We start from the raw sequence: 18,966 nt of genomic DNA, 5'->3' as shown, positions 1-18,966 counted from the left end.
ATCGCCACTCTTTTGAATCATATGGTTCACCAAACTGTTTAAATAGACCAGCAATGTTTTTGCAATAACAAACACTGTCCTTCTTCGTATAGTACTGGGAGAATTGTTCGCGACGAGTCATATAATATGTTACCTTAACATCGGATGAAACAAATTTAAATTGTTGCACACGAGAGGCGTGTAGTTCGGCCTTTTCTTTTGACAATTCCAAATCCCTTATCCAATCATTGAGTTGTGCTTGTGACAAAGGGTTTCTTTCGTTTTCCGTTTGCAATTCAGTACAACATGATGCCGCGTAATCAGATACTGCTGTTGACAATGAAACTGGAGCCGAAACTAAAGTTAAATTTGATTCTGGCAATGTAGCTTCCGTTGAATTTAGTTCTGGTAATGACACTGTAGATACGCTCGCATAGGTTACTTTTCTTGACTTTCCAACCCCAAATACTTTTGTAGTACAAATATAGCAGTCCGTTGAATGGCAAGTTGGTTCCCTCCTCTTCATTGGTGTAATAAATTTCATATGTCGCCTAAATAGATAGTTTAAGAATCATATGTACATATGCTACTATTTGTAGGGTACTTAAGTTTTACTATATGGATATATTTACTTGAATGCTTGTAACTTTTGTATTAGTTCATCGGTTTTGTTTAGTCAAAGTTTATTTTTTTTGTAATAAAACAGAGCTTAGAGTGAAAACAAAAAATATACGAAAAAGTAAAAAGTTTTCGAGATCCTTTCTCTCAAAGTACAAATTTTTTTATATTTTTACTTAAAAATTTAAAAAATCCGTTATGATAGTTCGTTATCTTTGAATCTGCAGGGCCTAGCAAAAAGTGTTTTACACACAGTTTTTTTTACCTTTTTATTACCTTTTAAAAGCTTTAAACGGTTTTGGAATCGCTCAATTCGTTTTCGAGATATATATGATTAAGTGGGCCCAATTTTTTGTTTTTTTGAAATAACGGTAATTCGTAAATATCTCAAAAACGTTACCATAGAATGAAAAATAACCTTGATTTTCGGAATCAGACGGTGATTTTACATAGGAATTTCATAACGGCGTCTCTGGTGCAGACAAAAAGTTGAAATTTGTGATCCAGTGTTATTATTCCCATGAGCTATTAAAACTGAATGAGGCACTTAACGAAAATCGACCGTCTTTAGTGAATAGACGCAAAGTTTTTTTTTACCACGACAACGCAAGACCTCATACCGCAAGGCAAACATTAGGCAAGCTGAACGAGCTCGGATGGGAGCTAATGCCGCATCTACCATACTCTCCGGATATTGCACCCTGTGGTTATCACCTTTTCCCTGGACTTCAAACCCATATGAGTAACAATAACTACTCCTCAAACGAAGCTATAAAAAGGGATATCGAAGCGTATTTTGGCTCCAAGGACAAACAATTTTTTGAGCAGGGAATTAAAAATTTGCCTAAATGTTGGGAAAACTTTGTGAATAATGAAGGAAAATATATTGTTGATTAATAAATACTTTAAACATCTTTTTTATTAATTTTAAAACCACCTTTAAAAAACGCACGAATTTATGGACTGACCTGATGCCTTCATTTTATCAAAATACAACCTTGCACTATTTATTCTTTATATCTACATAAAAGTCCCTATCTACTAAGTCAATATATTTTTGGTGAAAGAAGGATTCCATAATAAGAATCTTATCGAAATAGCGATTACATTTTATTATTAGCTATTTTTGTTTTTGTTTTTAATGAAGCCACCTGTATGGTTGAAGAAAGAGTCGAACAACTATAGTACGAGGGTGGCTCAATAAGTTGCTGAAAATTGCAATAACAATACATACATTTCGATACGATTCTAGAATTTTGGTATCCCTACAAATAATATAATTTCTAGAGGCCTGCACAATTGACTTTTGTTTTAACGATGTGTCCACATAATAATATACTTCTCAAGGTTTGTTCGATAAAATTTTCCCGCAAAAAGTAGTTTGGATCAGGCCACAAAATTGTTTCTCTTTTTTTGCTTTTACGAAAATTAGCTTGAAAGTGGGAGAATCGAGTGTAGCAGCAGTGTGCCTGTGCTTCTATAGTATTTGTGCTCATCTTCGGTTTTATTTATTTGAACTTTTTAGCCATAAACCCTATTGCCACACACAATCTGGTGCAGTTAAGTACTGTTTTACTAATATAATTTTTTGAGTTTTGTGGCTCGCGTGACTCTTGTAATGGGTCTTGGATATTTGGAATGATTGGATGCAAAGCACTTGCTGTGTATTTTTTTCAATGTACCATCTCATGAGTAATGCTGAATGGGCTGGCTGTTAATTGGAATAAAAACAATCTCATGGACAATGAGAGTTATAGCTCTAGACATTAACCGGATGGATGGAAAATTACTTTAAGCGCGCATTGTTTTACTCGACCTCAATAATATTCATGTCTGATCTAAATGAGTTTTGGTTTGGAAAATCTTGCATATGTGGAAAGTACTTTGGATAGATTACCATATTTATCCATTTTGAAAGCTAATTTACATCCAAGTGGCGAAAAAAGGGGCCTCGGCTCGGATCTTGAGATGCTGCAAAACAATGAGCCCAAACATAATTCTGAGATTATCCGAACTTATTTGCTTTACAATTATAAATCTGTGCTCCCACATCCTCCCAATCTGCGGATATTAAGTCTATCGAACAATTCTGGGATATTTTCGAAAAAAAATCAGAAAACACTCAAATACAAATGGGAAGCAAGCGATTGAAGCGAATGGCAAAATTTTTATCCAGACGAAACAAAAAAGTTGGCATTTTCTATGAAAATCCGACTTAGAAGTGTAATTTATGCAACAGGATACCACAACTTTTTAATTATGAGAAAACATGTTTTTTTTTGGCGCTGTATTTACAATTTTTTTGTGTAAGATATTGAAGATAATCATTTTTGTGTTTTTTGCCATGAATAAACTAAATTGTTTTGTTGAAGCTTTTGTTATTTTTGTCACCAAAGCCTGCTTTGAAATCCAACGGAGAATGTCCCTTGCTAACAAATGCTCTTTTGGACTAAGTAGGCAGTTGCGTAGTAAAGTCCTCTCTCGACGAACAAAACTGACACTTTATAAGGGTCTCATCATGCCCGTCTTAACGTATGCCGCAGTTGCTTGGACGATGGCAACATTCGATGAGCCGTCACTTGGAATGTTTTAGAGAAAGATTATAAGGAAGATTTTTAGTCTTAGACATATCGCAGCGAATAAATATACGTTGGTTGAGTCATGTCGTCCGAATGAAAACAAACGCTCCGGCTCTGAAAGTATTCGATGTAGTGCCAACTGGTGGTAGCAGAGGAAGAGGAAGGCCGAGCTCTTCCTCATATTTGTGGTGTGCGTCTTGATGTTGATCCACAAATGGAGGGACCTACAGTCCTCCTTTACGTTGGAAAAATCAAATGGAGAAGAACTTGGCTTCACTTGGTGTTTAGCACGAGAACGAAACGACTGGCGGACTTTGTTAAACTCAGCCAAAATCGCGTAGTCAAGAAGAAGAATATATGTAAGAAAGAAATGTAAAAAATTTCCAGAGCAAATCTTTTACTAGCAAAGTACGTTTTATTTTCTAAAGTTGCTGTTTTATTTATTGCAGATCAGTGAGAAAAAAGAGCACTGTTTTAAAAGATGATCGTCAAGCAAGAAATTGGATTTCAGGTGACAACGTTGTCTTTTTTAACATCTAGAAGCTTACTGACCCCCCCTCGTATATATCTATATATCTGAGTGTTCCAAATGATGGAGACGGTGTATCAGTATGTAAACCTTAACTGCAGTTGTTTGTTAAATTTGGTATAAGTTCATATGTACGAGTACATACATGCACACAATTATCATATGCGCAATAAAATTAAACAATAACAACGATAAGATAAGGCTGTGTTAGATATTTTCGCGTTAAGCGCACTATGGCTAATTTAGCGTCGTTCAGATAGAAGAGCTTATGTTAATAAAAAAAAAATTGCTTTTAGGCCTTTTGTTGATGGTGTGAATATTGGAAATATCTGGTTTCAATAAAACGCTGCCACACGCCACCCGGCGTTGCCACCCCAGGAGAACTATAAATTTATTGGAAGCGAAATTTCCGGGAAGAATAATTTTACGTGATTGTAGCGATTCGGCCCGAAAGTTCGCTTGATTTTTTGCATTTGGACTATTTTCTGTATTACCTCAAAGGAAGAGTTTCTATGAGAAAATGAGAAACACGTTTTGGCAATGCACAGGTAATGGATTCGCATTCAAAGTATGTGCTTAGTTTGAATTTAAAAAAGAAACTTAATTAAACAGAATATAAAAATATCGTAAACACGTTTAACACTTACACAATGAATTGCTGTTTCGCCAATTGTTCCGCACCCTCCGCCTCGGGGTCTGATATGTCGACCCACTCATCGCTGTTATCACTTGATGCGCCACCATGCGATTGATAATAAATTTTCGTGCCCACTGACTCATCACTTCCCTTATTACGCCCGGAAACGCTCACACTCGTCTTTTCCGCTACCGATTGCCTAGAGCCCAAACTGCCAGTACCATAGATAATACTTGCCGCCACAGACATCTCATATAAACTGTTCGTTTTGTGATCCGATGAAATGGTGAGTGTTGAGCCGCTACTGCTGCCCGTCAAATGACTGCCGCCACCATTGCTGTGGCTGGCGCGCCGATAATGTGAGATGCTCTCGTAGCAATTGGAGGTGAGCGAGATATTATCATTGCCACATTTCGTCGCAGCGCTGGAAGATTTTTGTGTGGCGATGCTTAAGGCATGCAGAGACTCATAGCAGTGCGAACCTTTGATGGTATCATAGATATTCTCATCATCTGCATAATAGTGATGATCATCATCTTGGTCGTCCAGCCCAGTTACGGTGCTATGACTGTTACTTTTGCTATTACTGCTTCGACTGGTAGATGTAGATGCAATTTTAGCTGCAGATTTCGGCGAACGTTTGCTTGGCATTGGGGATTTAGGCAGGCGACGTTTTGGTTTGGGCAGTTCGGGAAGCTCATCATTTGTGTTGCGCACATTACCTCCACCCAAGGACGTTTGTTGGGTAAAGATTGCACTGCTGGCAGCTACATCAATAGTTGTTAATGCATTGATAGGCAGTGTCGGTGGTGTATCTGGTGGCGGCTCACAAATTTCATAGCCATCATAAAGTGGCTTGCCGCTACGGTTTGCGCCAATGGCAGTTGTTGCTGGCGTAGTGTGCTCGCAGGAGCCAGCTATGGATTCATAATCGGCCAAGAGTGCAGAATCTGTCGCTTCAGCTACTGTTTGCGAAGTTATCCCATTGACCTCTTCTACAGTTTGATAAATGTCCTCGAAAGACTTATTCTTTTCCATTATTGGCACTGAGTGCATTGCGTTTTCTGCCGACGGCGTATCAGTTTCAATGGACTTCTTTTCTATGGTCGCTGCACAGCTCTTATAGAGGAAAGATGTCGGAGGCGACAAGTCGGTCAATGTCGAGTGCTCTTCAGTCTTTGTTACATCAGTCTGTGCGGCGATTGGTTCGTACATTGGCTCCACTGGTGCCGGCTGTTGCACCTGCGTGTTGGCTTCACATGTGCCTAATACTGGCTGCTCCAAATTCACGCTGAGTGGACGCACAAGCTCGCTATAGTCACACTGCAGTCGTTGCAGCTCCTTTTGCTCTAGTATCATCTGTTCGCCCTCAATACTGTTAACCAGCGTTACATTCACCGCCTGCGTGACAATCAATTTATTATTGACCACCTGCTTAGTGCTCGCCTTGAATACGAAGGAGTTGTTTGGTAGTACGCGCTGTTCGAAGTCATCATCTGGTGAAATCAAAAGAGCGTCAGTGTTTTCGTCAACTTTGTCTATGCCGAGATCTTTCAACTTGTGATCAATAATCTCAAGTGCATCGAGCAACTTCGATTCAGGTTCAACAGCTGGTTTGGCAGTATTTTCGGAATCTAAGATACAGCCGATTTCCATATTCTTATCAGTCTCTTTTGGAATATTTCCCGCCGTCACCGCTAATACTGGTGCCGAAGCTGGTGTAGATATTGGTATGGTTTTTGGTGCTTGTATAGTTTTTACTGCATCTTCTGCAATTTCAGCCGCTGGTCGCTTGAATTCACAGTGCATTTCAACCCCGTTTACTGGCTGCTTCGATGCCAGCTTCTTGTTGCTGTGGCCACCAGCAAATGGTGACCTAAAGCGGAACTTTTCATAGATTTTCGCGTACTTGTGTTTGCGTTGCTTAGCCTTCTCATCATTAGCTGAATCAAGCTGGTCGTCAATGGAATCTGCGGTGGTTTTTTGTGCTTCCTCCGTTGTTTGCAATGCAATTGTTGTTGCTTCAATCGTGCCAGTTGTTTTTGTTCTTTCTGCCCTGTCCAAAGTTCCCAATGTCGTCAAAAACGTGGGAATGCTAAGCTCAGCATTAATGGTGGCCTCCTCAATAGCATTTGTTGTTTCACTTTTTATTGCTTCAGTCGAATTCGCCTCAATGCAAATCGTATTGTTTTCCGCATCATTACTTTCTTCCTTGGCTGCTATGCGCTCTTCAATATTTTTTGCTTCGGTTGCCACATCACTGGCGTTAGAAACTGTGAATACTTGCGGGGCTCCGCAACTGCAGACGTCATTAAGTGATTCGCTTTTAATGTCACAGCTTTGCTTCTGATTGCACTCTTTTTCCAGTTCAACCACGGTAAACGTTTTTGTGTCGCGATCATTGCCGTTGTTATTGTCTTTACTGTTATTGTATGTCCCGTACGTGCTGTCCGCAATTTTCTCATTCCCTGCGTCCACCGGTGCCTGCGTAACAGTATTGCCACTTTCCAACTGACTAATGCCGATCGATTTTTCGTATGTTTCTAACGGCGTCTTTGACTCCTCGGTGACGACCTCCAGTGGCGGCGACAGCGGCAGCGCCAATTGTGCCTTCTTCAGTTCAAGCTTCAGCTGCAGCTCGTTTGTCGATGCTGCGATCGGCAGTTTCAGGTGCAACCGTTTCGATCCACCATTACCATTATTGTTCAGACTATATTGTTGTGTTTTACTTAATTCACGCAACTTTTGCAGTACCTGTGCGCTTTTTACCGGCACTACTGGCTTCTCTAACTCTGGACCACCTTCAAATTTTATAATATTTCGCTGCACTGTTGAGGCATGCGAAGCGGTGCCATTCTGTCCTTGCGTAATGCTCCGGCTGATGCTCGGTGAAGCGCGCTTATTACCCTCCGACACTGCCTTTGGATTCTCCACCACTTTGTAAACATGTCCGCCGCGCGACAGCAGCACGCCATTCTTCCGTTTCACCTCTTCCAGCAACTTCTTATCTTTCTGTATCATTTCATTGAATTGTTGCGTCAATTTGGCGACTATATTGCTGCCCCCCGGCACAAAAGTGGATGCACCACCGATACCGTTTGCACTGCCAACAGTGCTGCTGTCACGTTGGCTCATTTTGCGCGGCGCGTGATACGTGCGCGTATGTGTTTTGAAGCTATATTTGCGCGCCGACGCTGAGAATGACGACGAGGAGGCGGTGCGACGTGCGCTGCGGCCTCCTGTATTCGTGCCACCTGTTACTGATCCCGATGTTGATAATGTTAGTGAATTCGATTTATTTGAATCGGTGCTGCTGCGTTTTGCGAGCGACGTATTTGTTACTTCGCGGTATGAGTTTCGCTTACGACTGGCCGAATGGCGAGGCGAATTGTTAGCGGCAAGCGTATCATTATCAGAAGAATCAGCCGCGTAGTTATTCCGTTGAGCAAGGGTCGCTGGTGTTATTGCCAATGCAGTTGTTATTGTTGTCGTTGCGCTGTTTGCTGTCTCACTGATAACAACGTCGTCGGCTGATAATGTTTCAGCCGACGCTGTAGTGGTTTCACGGTCAGTAGGGGTACTCACAACTGCCATATCTGCGTTTTCACGACTTTTCGTCACCATGTCCTGCCGTTTTAGCCAATGAATGTGTTCGCCACGATCACTCGCCTTCACTGCGGGAAAGTGTGCACCATTGCTGCGTGTCTCGCTACAAACTATGCCGGCGGTGACGCGTCGCGTATTTTTGGTACGCAGACGCGTTTCGCGCGTCAAATGTTTTGCTGCCTGTTCCGCCGTTTTGTACTTGTAAAAGTTATCTTTTTCGCGATGTAAACAGTCGATTTCCGACTCAGTCGTGGTCACTTCAACGTGCACGCCTACCTGAGTACAATCGTGTAAGCTATGTGAACGTTTTTGACGCAAAGCTTTGCCTTTGACAGGTGTTGTTGAGTTAGTAGCTTCTGTTGACGTAGCTGCCGCATTCACTAGACATCCAATCGATTTCGTTAATTTATTCGCCTTACTGTCGCTTAGCGTGCTTTGTCGCCGTGTGGCGTCTTCACTTGCGCTGATGCGCTTATTCCACAAGTGTCGCAAACTTTGGACGCCGCGAAATTCGCGTAACGTTACGTCGCGCTCTGCAGCACTCGTTACTGCTGGTGCGATCGGCAGTGCCTTTGGCGATAATTGTTTGACGCCACCCTTTATGTGCACCACCTCCGCTTCTTCAACTCCACCGTCTATATGCTTTTGCTCCCTATTTGTTGTGGGTACGTTGGAGTCGGCTTTGCTAGATAGTTTTGTGTGGCCACTTCGAAACCAACTGAAAAGTGTCTTTGCTTTTGAAGGCGATGAATTTGTTGTTTGAGTTGTTCTAAGAAATTCACTTTTATTTGCATCTTCAGCAGCAGTTTTGGCCGAAGCCACTGCTGTATCGAATGTTGCTAACATTACACCCGTTGTTTCCTTTGCACTGTCCAACATTTTTATTTTCGTTTTTGTTGTTAAACACTATTTGCACTAAGTTTTTGTTTTTGGTTATTTGATTTGCTATCAGCTCACGTTCTTTGGTGTTGCATATTTTGAGTTGGCAGCAATCACTTTGGTTGCAGATGATAGCCGCTGCACAAATGGCAGTCAGTCCACCGGAGACTTGGCAGTGTGAGACAAACCTGAAACAAGAAAAACAACAAAGGAGAAAGTCAGTACATGATTTTATTACTATTAAGGCTGCAACCTGTAAGTGGATTTTTGTTTTTGCTATGAAATAAATAATGAATTTATTACATTTTTTTTTTTAATATTACTACCCTTGAATTTTGATTATCTTTTTACATATCTGTGTACATATTTTAATATGAGTTCAAAAGTTAGTGTCTCAACTTTTTAATAGAAGCAAAATATGGCAAAGCCTATTTAGGTACATTTAAGCAAGTTAAGGAGTTCAAGAGTTTATTGAAGGTGCCTAGCTATATAAATAAGACATGATTATCAACCAAAGTTTTGTTTTATCTAGTCCTCTTCTTATAAAATTACAGGATTTATACGGAAACAATAACGTCTACCCCCAAGGTTGAGATTCTCTTTTAGCATCTTTGATGTAATTTTTTTTTGATTTTCGGATAAAGTTTTTATGAAAAAACTTAGACTTTGGAAGACAAAGTTTCTGCCGAAGTGGGACAAATATGGTTTCAGAAACAGTTTTGAGCTTAATAACTGGGTTTATTTCATTGTGTATCTGTGACTAGAAGAAGACGCGACTGATATAAATACGAACCAGATTTATACAGTTTCGCCCTTAGAGTATTTGATCTCATGTAGTTCAACCTATCGGACCTTTAACGCTTTATCAAAGAGACTTCTAGTTTAATCGAGCTCCAGAGGCTTTGGGAAAGCTAGTGTACAGCGGCATTAAGTGAGTTTGGAGACTGCGTGACACATGTTACACTCTCTACGTCCGACCGCCTTAATGTGCCAAGGAGCGGTCGGCCAACAAGTTGATTAGGATATTTAAGCATCGCCATGTTCACGGCTATTGAAAATGAGTCCGTGCGATTGGGTTTGATGGTAAACAAAGGTAAAACCAAGGCATCCTGCACGGAAACGCGGCGTCTTGAACCACAGATCGAAGTTGACAACTATAAATTCGGTGTAGGGAAAGGCTTCATTTATCTTTTCTCCGCTATTACCAGCAACAACGGTCTCAGTCTTGAAAGCAAGCCAAGGATAACTCTTGCCAACAGGTGCTACTTTAGTGAATAATTGAGTAGTAAAACCCTCTGTCGGTGAATGAAAACAACACTCTACAAGACGCTCATCATCCCGGTGCTTCTCTATGGCGCTGAAGCCTAGATAATCAAACAATCAGATGCAGCCGCCCTTGGAATTTTTGAGAGGAAAGCATTTCGCGAGATTTCTGACCCACGAGCTGTATGAGCTTTACGGCGTTATTGACATATTCAAACGAGTCACCCTGCAGCAGGGTCATGTCGTCCGTATAGAAGGAACTGCTTCGGCGAAGAAGGTATTTGAAATGGCAATTGGCGTTCGACGACGATGAGGACGTCCTCGTGTCCGGTGGAAGGCCCGCATTGAAGATGACCTGGCTTCTTTTGGCTTAAGAAACTAAAAAAGGTGTACGGAAAACAGAGACACCTGTCGTAACGGGTTGTTACGGCCAATAAAGTAAGTAAGTAAGAATAGGTCACTCTCAAAGCACAAAGAAGGCCTTTCGCCAAGGTCCACTGAGCAAATGCCTGCAATATTTAGGCCATTCTCAATATATACCTAATATATGTATAGTATACTATATATACGACCGCTGGAGCCGAATGAGTTGGTGTGTGACTAACGTTTGGTAGTGCTCGAGTTTGAAACACCAAATGATACAAAAAGTTGCGGTCGCAACGTGGCCGTCAATGGCAAACCTCCAGGAGTATTTCTGCCATAAATCATCTGCCGTTTGGAAGTGGAGGAGGACATCGGCCAAACCCCCAAATAAAGGGTGTAAGCGCCAAGGAAGTCTTTCTATGAGTTGAAAGTTGAAAATTGTGGAGATTTGTACTATTTAAGAAATTCCTACATAAGCATAAATGGTATAATAAAGAGTTTTCCAATAACAGATGTTATTTTGGAATGAATTGCACTATCGATAAATGATTAACGATTTTTTATGGCCGGAATTGGATGGTATTGATTTGGACAACGTTTATTTTCAACAAGACGGTGCTACGTGCCACACAAGCAACGAAACCATTGATTTTTTACGGCAAACGTTTCCGGACCGTGTTATCTCTCGAAGAGGTAATCACAATTGGACACCGAGATCTTGCGATTTAACACCTTGTGACTTTATTTCTTTGGGGCCACGTGAAAGAGAAGATTTACGCCAACGGCCAACAGTCCAGCGTTGATTCAAGACTTCAAAGATGGAATTCGTGAGGCTATCGAGGAAATAGGGCAGTCACTTTGCAATTCGGTTATGGAAAATTTCATGAAAAGGATATTGTCCTGAAAGCGTGGTCGTGGTGGTCATTTGCCTGATGTTATTTCCCACTACTAACGGCATACCTTCCTCTTTATAATGAAATAAACATCCGATCATATATATTAAAAAATAACATTTTTATTTGAATATCAAAATAATACCTTTTATTAAAAACCCTTTACATACACACATACATATATGTACCTGAATGTAGTACGGTCTGTCTGCAACATAGAGTTTGAGATATTTATTTCATTACACAACTAGTTTGCTCGTAATTTTCTATGGAGTACTATTTTGTTATATCTTCCGTTTTGATGGCTATTCGAAATAGCCGAAATTTTCAATTATTTTTTTATGGATATTTTTTATTTTTCTTTTCTTATTGTTAATTTGTGCTTTGATGAAAAACAAGCTACAAAGACGATTCAATGCGACTTAAATAAGGTAATAGAATTACTGCATTACATAAAACGGACTAATAACTAAATTGTCGTCCAATAAAAATGCGCTCGTAATTGGGTTTTTCGTACATAAACAACACGAAAGCGTGAAGATTTGTTGTTTATGTGTACATTTTGAAGAAACAGAAAAACTATAAGTCATTGCAGACTTTTAGTTAAAAAAAACCTAAACAGTAACTATACTATAACTATACCCCCTAGGCACGAAAATATTTGTAGTTTTAATTTCTATATGAAACCGTACATATTTTTATTATACTGATTGCTATTAATTAGTATTCAAAGTATATAATAATATATAAATTTCATGGCTTCATGCCAGTATTGTTGTTATTGCCTTACTACATATTGGTCAATGGCCGTCACTGCAGTTTGGCAATGTGGTGCTGATCGAAAAGGCGAAACACTACCTAACTCTTTGGTATGCAATGTGTGAATTATTTTCGATACGAATATACATACATACAACAGTTATTGATATTGTTTTAACGTATATTTATGTTTCCATTGATTGAACTCTTAACACATACGAGTGTAATTATTGAATAATACTAATTGCCATTAAACGATTACATCAGCTTTAAACAGAAGTCTTTGTAAACATATTTTGTAGCTCACCTCTGGGTGCATTGACTGTGGAAACTCTGATTAGCCACATTTTTGCATTTTACTTTTAATTGTCTTCTTGATATAAATTGGCAATGTGTCCAAGCTGCATTGAAGATACGGATCCGATACAAAAACCGCATCAACTTTCTCTGTGAGCTGTTCGCCCAAGTGTGGAAACCCATTTCCTTTTTTTACACTGTTAACCCTCGTGACAACTACTGAGCTACTCTAAATCAATAAATACTGAGATTCATGTCGTCAACTTTTTTAAAAGTCTACAACTCAATCCAGGAACATCAACGGGCCTTCGATCTCAATAGTCCAATATTTACGCATCAGACTGATCAAAATGTTCTACAAACGTATCAGGTTATTCGCTTACGCAACTAAAATAACTCAGGAATTAAAGACAAACAACCAACTTTAGTACTTCGTTATTGCTTCCCAGTTAATTAACGACATTTTTCCATTTAGAAAAAAAAACTGCCCTCGAAAAGAGGCAATTTTGTGGGATTTTTAGAATAGTATTAGAACATTACACAGCGGTCGTCCCTCGGCAGACAATGGCAAACCTCCGAGTCTATTTCTGCCATGAAAAATGCTCTTCATAAAAAAAATATCTGCCGTTCGGAGACGGCTTGAAGCTGTAGGTCCCTCCATTTGTGGAACAACATCAAGACGCACACCAAAAAGCTCCTCCTCCTAGCTCGGCCAAACACCCAAGAAAGGATGTACGTGGTCTTTTTTGAACTGAAAATGCTGCTGGAAAGATAATTTTTGTTGTAGAGCTATGAGGCTATGATTAGGCTGAAATTGAAGATATCATACTGAACGGCCTTTGGTTTTAACACGAAAATTGTCTGTAAACTTTTTTATGTATAAGGTGAATGCATCCCTTAGCTATGTTATACAGTTGTATAGAAACTGTGATATCCATGTGATAACATGTGAAGCCATTCCAGTCAAATGCGCATCAGCTTCCAAAGGATTGAGTAAATAAAAAGGTCAATGAGTAAATTCCGCTTGTATATTATCCACTTCTTCGTTTTGAAAGATCGGCCTATATTTGCCTCACTGAAGGTAATAAATAAGATTAGTTGGTTTCCCTTAAAAAGAATTGAACTTAATTTAAAAATTCTATCTGTTATATAGGGTTTTCGAGTAAGAGTTGTTATATTGATATTCAAAGAAAAATTCTATTTTTTGATATAAATGATCGGATGTTTATATCATTATGAAGAGGAAGGTATGCCGTTAATAGTGGAAAATAACATCAGTCAAATGAGCACCACGACAACCGAATTGCAAAGTGGCTGCCCTATGTCCTCGATAGCCTAACGAATTCCATCTTTGAGGTCTTGAATCGACCCTGGGCCGTTGGCGTAGATCTTCTCTTTCACGTGGCCCCAAAGAAATAAAGTCACAAGGTATTAAATCACAAGATCTCGGTGGCCAATTGTGATCACCTCTTCGAGAGATAACACGGTCGCGAAACATTTCCTGTAAAATATCAATGGTTTCGTTGCTTGTGTGGCACGTAGCACCGTCTTGTTGAAAATAAACGTTGTCCCGATCAATACCATCCAATTACGGTAATAAAAAATCGTTAAACATCTCTCGATAGCGCAATCCATTCACCTATAGTACCTGTTATTGGAAAGCACTATGTATGTATGTGTGTATGAGCTTTGCTCGGCATGTGAATGTGAAAAACTCTCACTATAAAAGTTATCTATAATGCTATCCTTATTTTATTTATTGTTTGTCAATACAAACTTTTAAAATCATTTATTTTTTATATCCTTATTCACTCCGCTCAGGAGCATAGGACCTTGACAAGACTCTTCCAACGTACAAGCTTGTGGTCTGTTGTTTTTGCGCCGTCCCCTGTGATGTCGGCATCTGCTAGGTCGCGCAACATCGACCTTCTCCAAGTAATCTTTGGCCGACCGCGACCTCTGTTCATCTCCACAGCGCGTCGTTGCTGATGTTGTTCGGCTAGAATATTCTATAGATGATGCGGAAGCATTTGTGGAAGAAATATTGTAACCTCTGTGAAATGGTGTTAGAGGCAAGCCATGTTTCACTTCTGTACAACAGTGCTGACTTCATTGCGTCTCTCGAGTACATTTTGTCGGTAGCGCTACGCTGACAATACGAGCCGTCAGCGAAGGCCCTTTGTAGAGAAATTGTATTGTACACGACAAATGCAATTTGTTGTCCTATTGAAATAACCCAAATCCAATAAGCACAAAATATCCAATTTCGATACACCACTTGTAAAACTGCTACTTTTTATAAGTCGAACCATTTTGGTTTAACTATAAATCTGCCTTTGTCGTCTATTTTCTTTTCTGCAATTTCTTTCAAGTTGACCATCGAGAATTCCCCCAGCATTCTATGTCGTAGAGCATCCTGACTTGGGCATAGAGAAAAACTGTTTCTTTCTTCTTGATTGCAGCTTCTACATCTATTGTTGCGTGGTCCCCACATCTTCCTGGCATGGTCTGGCAAACGCGAGTAGCCGTTTATTATTGACGTAATTCTGAATATGTCTGCTGGTGGCATTCTTAACAACTCGTCAGTTCTGGATTTGTTGAAATCGGGTCACGTTTGTTTAGTTAGTTTGCAGATATCCAAGTTAGTCCGTCTGTTAACGTCCTGATTTTGAAACAGTAAGAAGTTCTCCCTTTCGCGCATGCCTTAGGGACAGATTATTTTTGGTGGTTATACTTATACATTAAAGAGCGGCTGTTCTCTAACTCAGATATCATTTTTTCTTTTGAATAGATTATAAACACAAGTCAGCTCAAAGGGTTTTTAGCTCGCATGTTAATAAAATTAAAAAGAAACAAATTAATAAATTTAATAAAATTAAATAAAAATATTAATTTTATTAAATTTATTAATTTAATTTATAATTAATTAATAATTTAATACATAGAATGATTTATATAAGTTGATCTTTTCCCAGGTATTTTACCGAGTTGGTGGAAGTTTATGAATAGTGATTAATTTGTTAGGTTTTAGTTTGATCTAAACAGGTAAATAAAAAAATTGCGAACGATTAGCGATGGTTTTTTTTAGCCCCAACTAATATTTTAAATAAAAAAATGGCAACATCTGTGCAAATAGAAATGATGCCAGCACGTACTCACGTATACGTATATCTCATTAAAAGCCACCTGAATAACAATTCATGCCAATTAAGTTACGCGATACGTCAATAACGTACACACACCTGCATATCTACATACATTTTACATTTAAGTACTTATCAATCCATGGTAAGCAGCGTTGAATGTGGCAGCATGCAAATGTACCTCAAAATGGATCTTTTGTGCGTAAGAATTTAAAAAAGAATATCTATTTTTTTACAAAGTATGTGTGAATAATTTTTATTTGTTTAAGTCTCACTCGTGTACACTAGTCTTCGAACAAAAAATACCAACTACCACAAAAGTAGATAATTCCTAACAGCTTCGTTAGATTAAAAAATAAGGCAAATTAACAAGTTTGTAAATTTTGCAATAAATAATTCTCCTTTCAGCGTATAGCGAAGGGTCTTTCCAAAGTGAGAGTACTGAGATGTCAGTAGTGAATAATTCCGAGACGGTACGTCTTTTTTGTTCTGCCATCTTTGACATTTGTCAAGCAGATGTACAATTTTACACTATAGAAAAACGCCTTAAATTATTGAAATGGTCCATCTTTAAGAACAAAATATCGAAAACTTCGTCCGAAAGAGTTAACAATTCAAAAGTTCATGGAAAAATTCAAGAAACTGGTGCTGTTGAGGGTAGAAAAAGATGTGGCATACCAAAAGCTGGACGTTCTGTTGAGAATATTGCTGATGTAGTGCAAAGTGTTGCTGAACAACCTTCAACTTCGACATCTCGACGTTCTCAACAGTTAAGCATTCATGAATCGCCTGTTTGGCGGATTTTATCTGTAGACGTGGTGGACATTTAAATAATGTAATTTTTCAAACATAATTGTTAAAAGCCGTATTTTGAATAAAAATTGTGAAACCTTAAGGAATCTAAATTTGTATATGCTTTATTTGAAAACAGCATCTAAGCGCGCCTTTGGAAGTGCCCTTTAATTACACGAACTAAATAAGAGGGTTTTAAAAAATATGTTTCATTTTTTCTCTAAATAATTTCTTAAAGTGATTTGTAGAAAACTTTTAGTTTTTTAAAGTTATTTTAAAATCTTGTAAACATTTTGTGGTTGAATAAGTATAGCCCGATTTCCGAAAAACTTTGAGTGGATAGTTTTTCACATTTGCTTTTGAAATGAGGTGACTTAAGTGACCTAAGAATATATCTGAGCTCTTTAGAAATATATTTGAAATGCGAGAAAGATGTACACAAAACTCCAAGCTAGTTGCACAGTGTTATTTACGTGTTCTCTGATCACGTATATCTCGATTGTTTTTTATTTGCATGTGTCACGTAGTAAATTGAAAACAATGAAATTCTTGAAGCTTATGAATGCATACATACTTACAAACAGACTTCAATGCACACATACCTTTATTAAGGCAAACAAAAACCACTATTTGCAGTGGTATGTGTGACATAAATTCGATTTAGTGCTTTCTTTAAAAATGTATTCCCTCCAAAAATCCCCGATGGCAATTGCCTTAGCGGAAGTATTTTTTTAATTTATGTGTGTTATACAAGGTGGCACAAAATTAATCAGCCTATCGGTAGATTTATATTTTTTGCAAATGGCGTTGTACATCAACCATATTTGACACTTGTAAAGTAGACAGCTGCAGTAAGCAAACAAACAAGCAGTGGGGCGCGTAAAGGTCAATCAATCAGGTTTATTTAGTAAAAAAGTTATTCAAAAAGGAAATGATATTAGAGCAAAGAGTAATTTGAACAAAGTTTCTTGAAATATATTAGTGTGGTGAAAAGAAATCCATTATTTTCTCGGTAGATCTATATGTACTAGGAATTTGGTAAAAGCACGAGCTCAAAAAAATGGCACAGGAAGAAGGTTCAATAAGTTGATCAAAGAAGTCAAAATTCATGTAAGGGAGATAACGACAGCAGGACATGCAGCTGCCTCGAAGAACATGAAGTTACTTTACGATACCACCCGTGAGCTGACAAGAGATAAGCATCGACAATAAAAGACAAACGCGGTCTCTAATTAACCTAGACAATGATCCTCCGCCTGTCAAGCCGTCGCCTACTAGACGTCTCTCCCATACCATAAAAGGCAGAAGTTGCTCTTTGGCTTTGCAACCTTCAACTTTTCGAGAATTTAGGGATGCTAAACTGACCCTCAAAAACAATAAGGAGGGATATAATGGAATCACAGCAAAAATGCTGAGAGCCTGTCCCACAAAATACTTCACTCTATTTTTTTTTAATATGAGATGAGGATAGAGGCCCAAAAAGGGAGCTCTAAATGAGTGCCGAAACTATAGGGGCTATCTATCCCATCGAAAGTTTTTACAAGAATACTTCTGGATCGCATAAACAAAAAGCTCGAGATCACAATACATAGGCAACAAGCGGAGTTCTCACCACACTATTCTTGTGTCGGCCAAATTAACACGTTAAGAATAATTGTTGAGCATTCGACAGAATGGAGAGCTGTGTTACTCCTCGTTTTCGTCGACTAAAATACCGTCTCGACAGCACACGACGTGAGACATTGAGCTGAAAATCATCCAGCTCATTAAAGCCCCGTACGATAGCTTCAAAGGCACGGTTCAACATAATGGAAGTCTATCGTCCACCTTTAACTCTATATCTGGTGTTCGGCGTGGTTGCCTGATTGCCTGATTTCTCCTTTGCTATTCCTAATCGTTCTTGATGACGTGCTTTCAAGATCTGTAGCCAGATGCTGCAGAGGCATACAATAGTGCGAATAGCGAACACCTTGAAGACCTAGATTACGTCGATGACATCTACCTATTATCAGCAATGCACTTCGACATGCAAAAGAAGTTTGACGTTTTGGTGGAAGAATCAAGAAAGTCGGGCTGAAGACTAATGGAAAAAAACTAAATCGCTTAAAGTAAAGTCGCGGCTCCAAGCAGTAGCTTTAGCGTTATGAATTTCAGCATACAAAACGTCAACAACTTCAACTACCTGGGAATTGTAATTTTTACGGACGGAAGTACAGCAGACGACATACAATGCAGAATCGCAAAAGCTCGAAGCGCGTTTGCCAAACTGAACAAAATATGAAATTCTACAATGATTTTTACACATACAAAGCTGCGTGTTTTCAATTCAAATGTAAAATCGGTCCTTTTGTATGGCTGTGGGACCTAGGTCATGGCAGAGCTGCTCGCAAGTTTTTGTCAACAAATGCGGATTTGCTAGCCCAGAACAATTAACAACAGAGAGTTTGGGCGAATTGTAAGCAGTTACACATCCATTCCTGAAATAAAGCAGAGGAAGTGGGTGTGGATTAGCCATACTCCCCGAAAGGACCCCACAGAAACATGCAGGCAAGCACTCGATTGGAACCCGCAAGGCAGTAGAACTAAGGGACGTCCTAGGAGCACTTGGAAGAGAACTGTCGAAAAAAAA

General features: G+C 39.1%; 1 protein-coding gene across 3 annotated transcripts in view; it reads right to left on the bottom strand.

Annotated features, from left to right (window-relative positions):
• LOC129242980 (rho guanine nucleotide exchange factor 19) overlaps positions 1-18,966 on the bottom strand; it is a 136,191-nt gene that overhangs the window by 51,164 nt on the left and 66,061 nt on the right. For all 3 annotated transcript variants that reach the window (XM_054879972.1, XM_054879973.1, XM_054879971.1), the window contains exon 2: positions 4,353-9,015. In XM_054879972.1, coding sequence (XP_054735947.1) covers positions 4,353-8,827 — 4,475 coding nt within the window. In that variant the 5' untranslated portion in view covers positions 8,828-9,015. The remainder of the gene's footprint in view (positions 1-4,352; positions 9,016-18,966) is intronic.

The sequence above is a fragment of the Anastrepha obliqua genome, chromosome 3 (assembly GCF_027943255.1).
Source record: "Anastrepha obliqua isolate idAnaObli1 chromosome 3, idAnaObli1_1.0, whole genome shotgun sequence".
Taxonomy (NCBI): domain Eukaryota; kingdom Metazoa; phylum Arthropoda; class Insecta; order Diptera; family Tephritidae; genus Anastrepha; species Anastrepha obliqua.
This window is presented reverse-complemented; position numbering and strand designations above follow the sequence as displayed.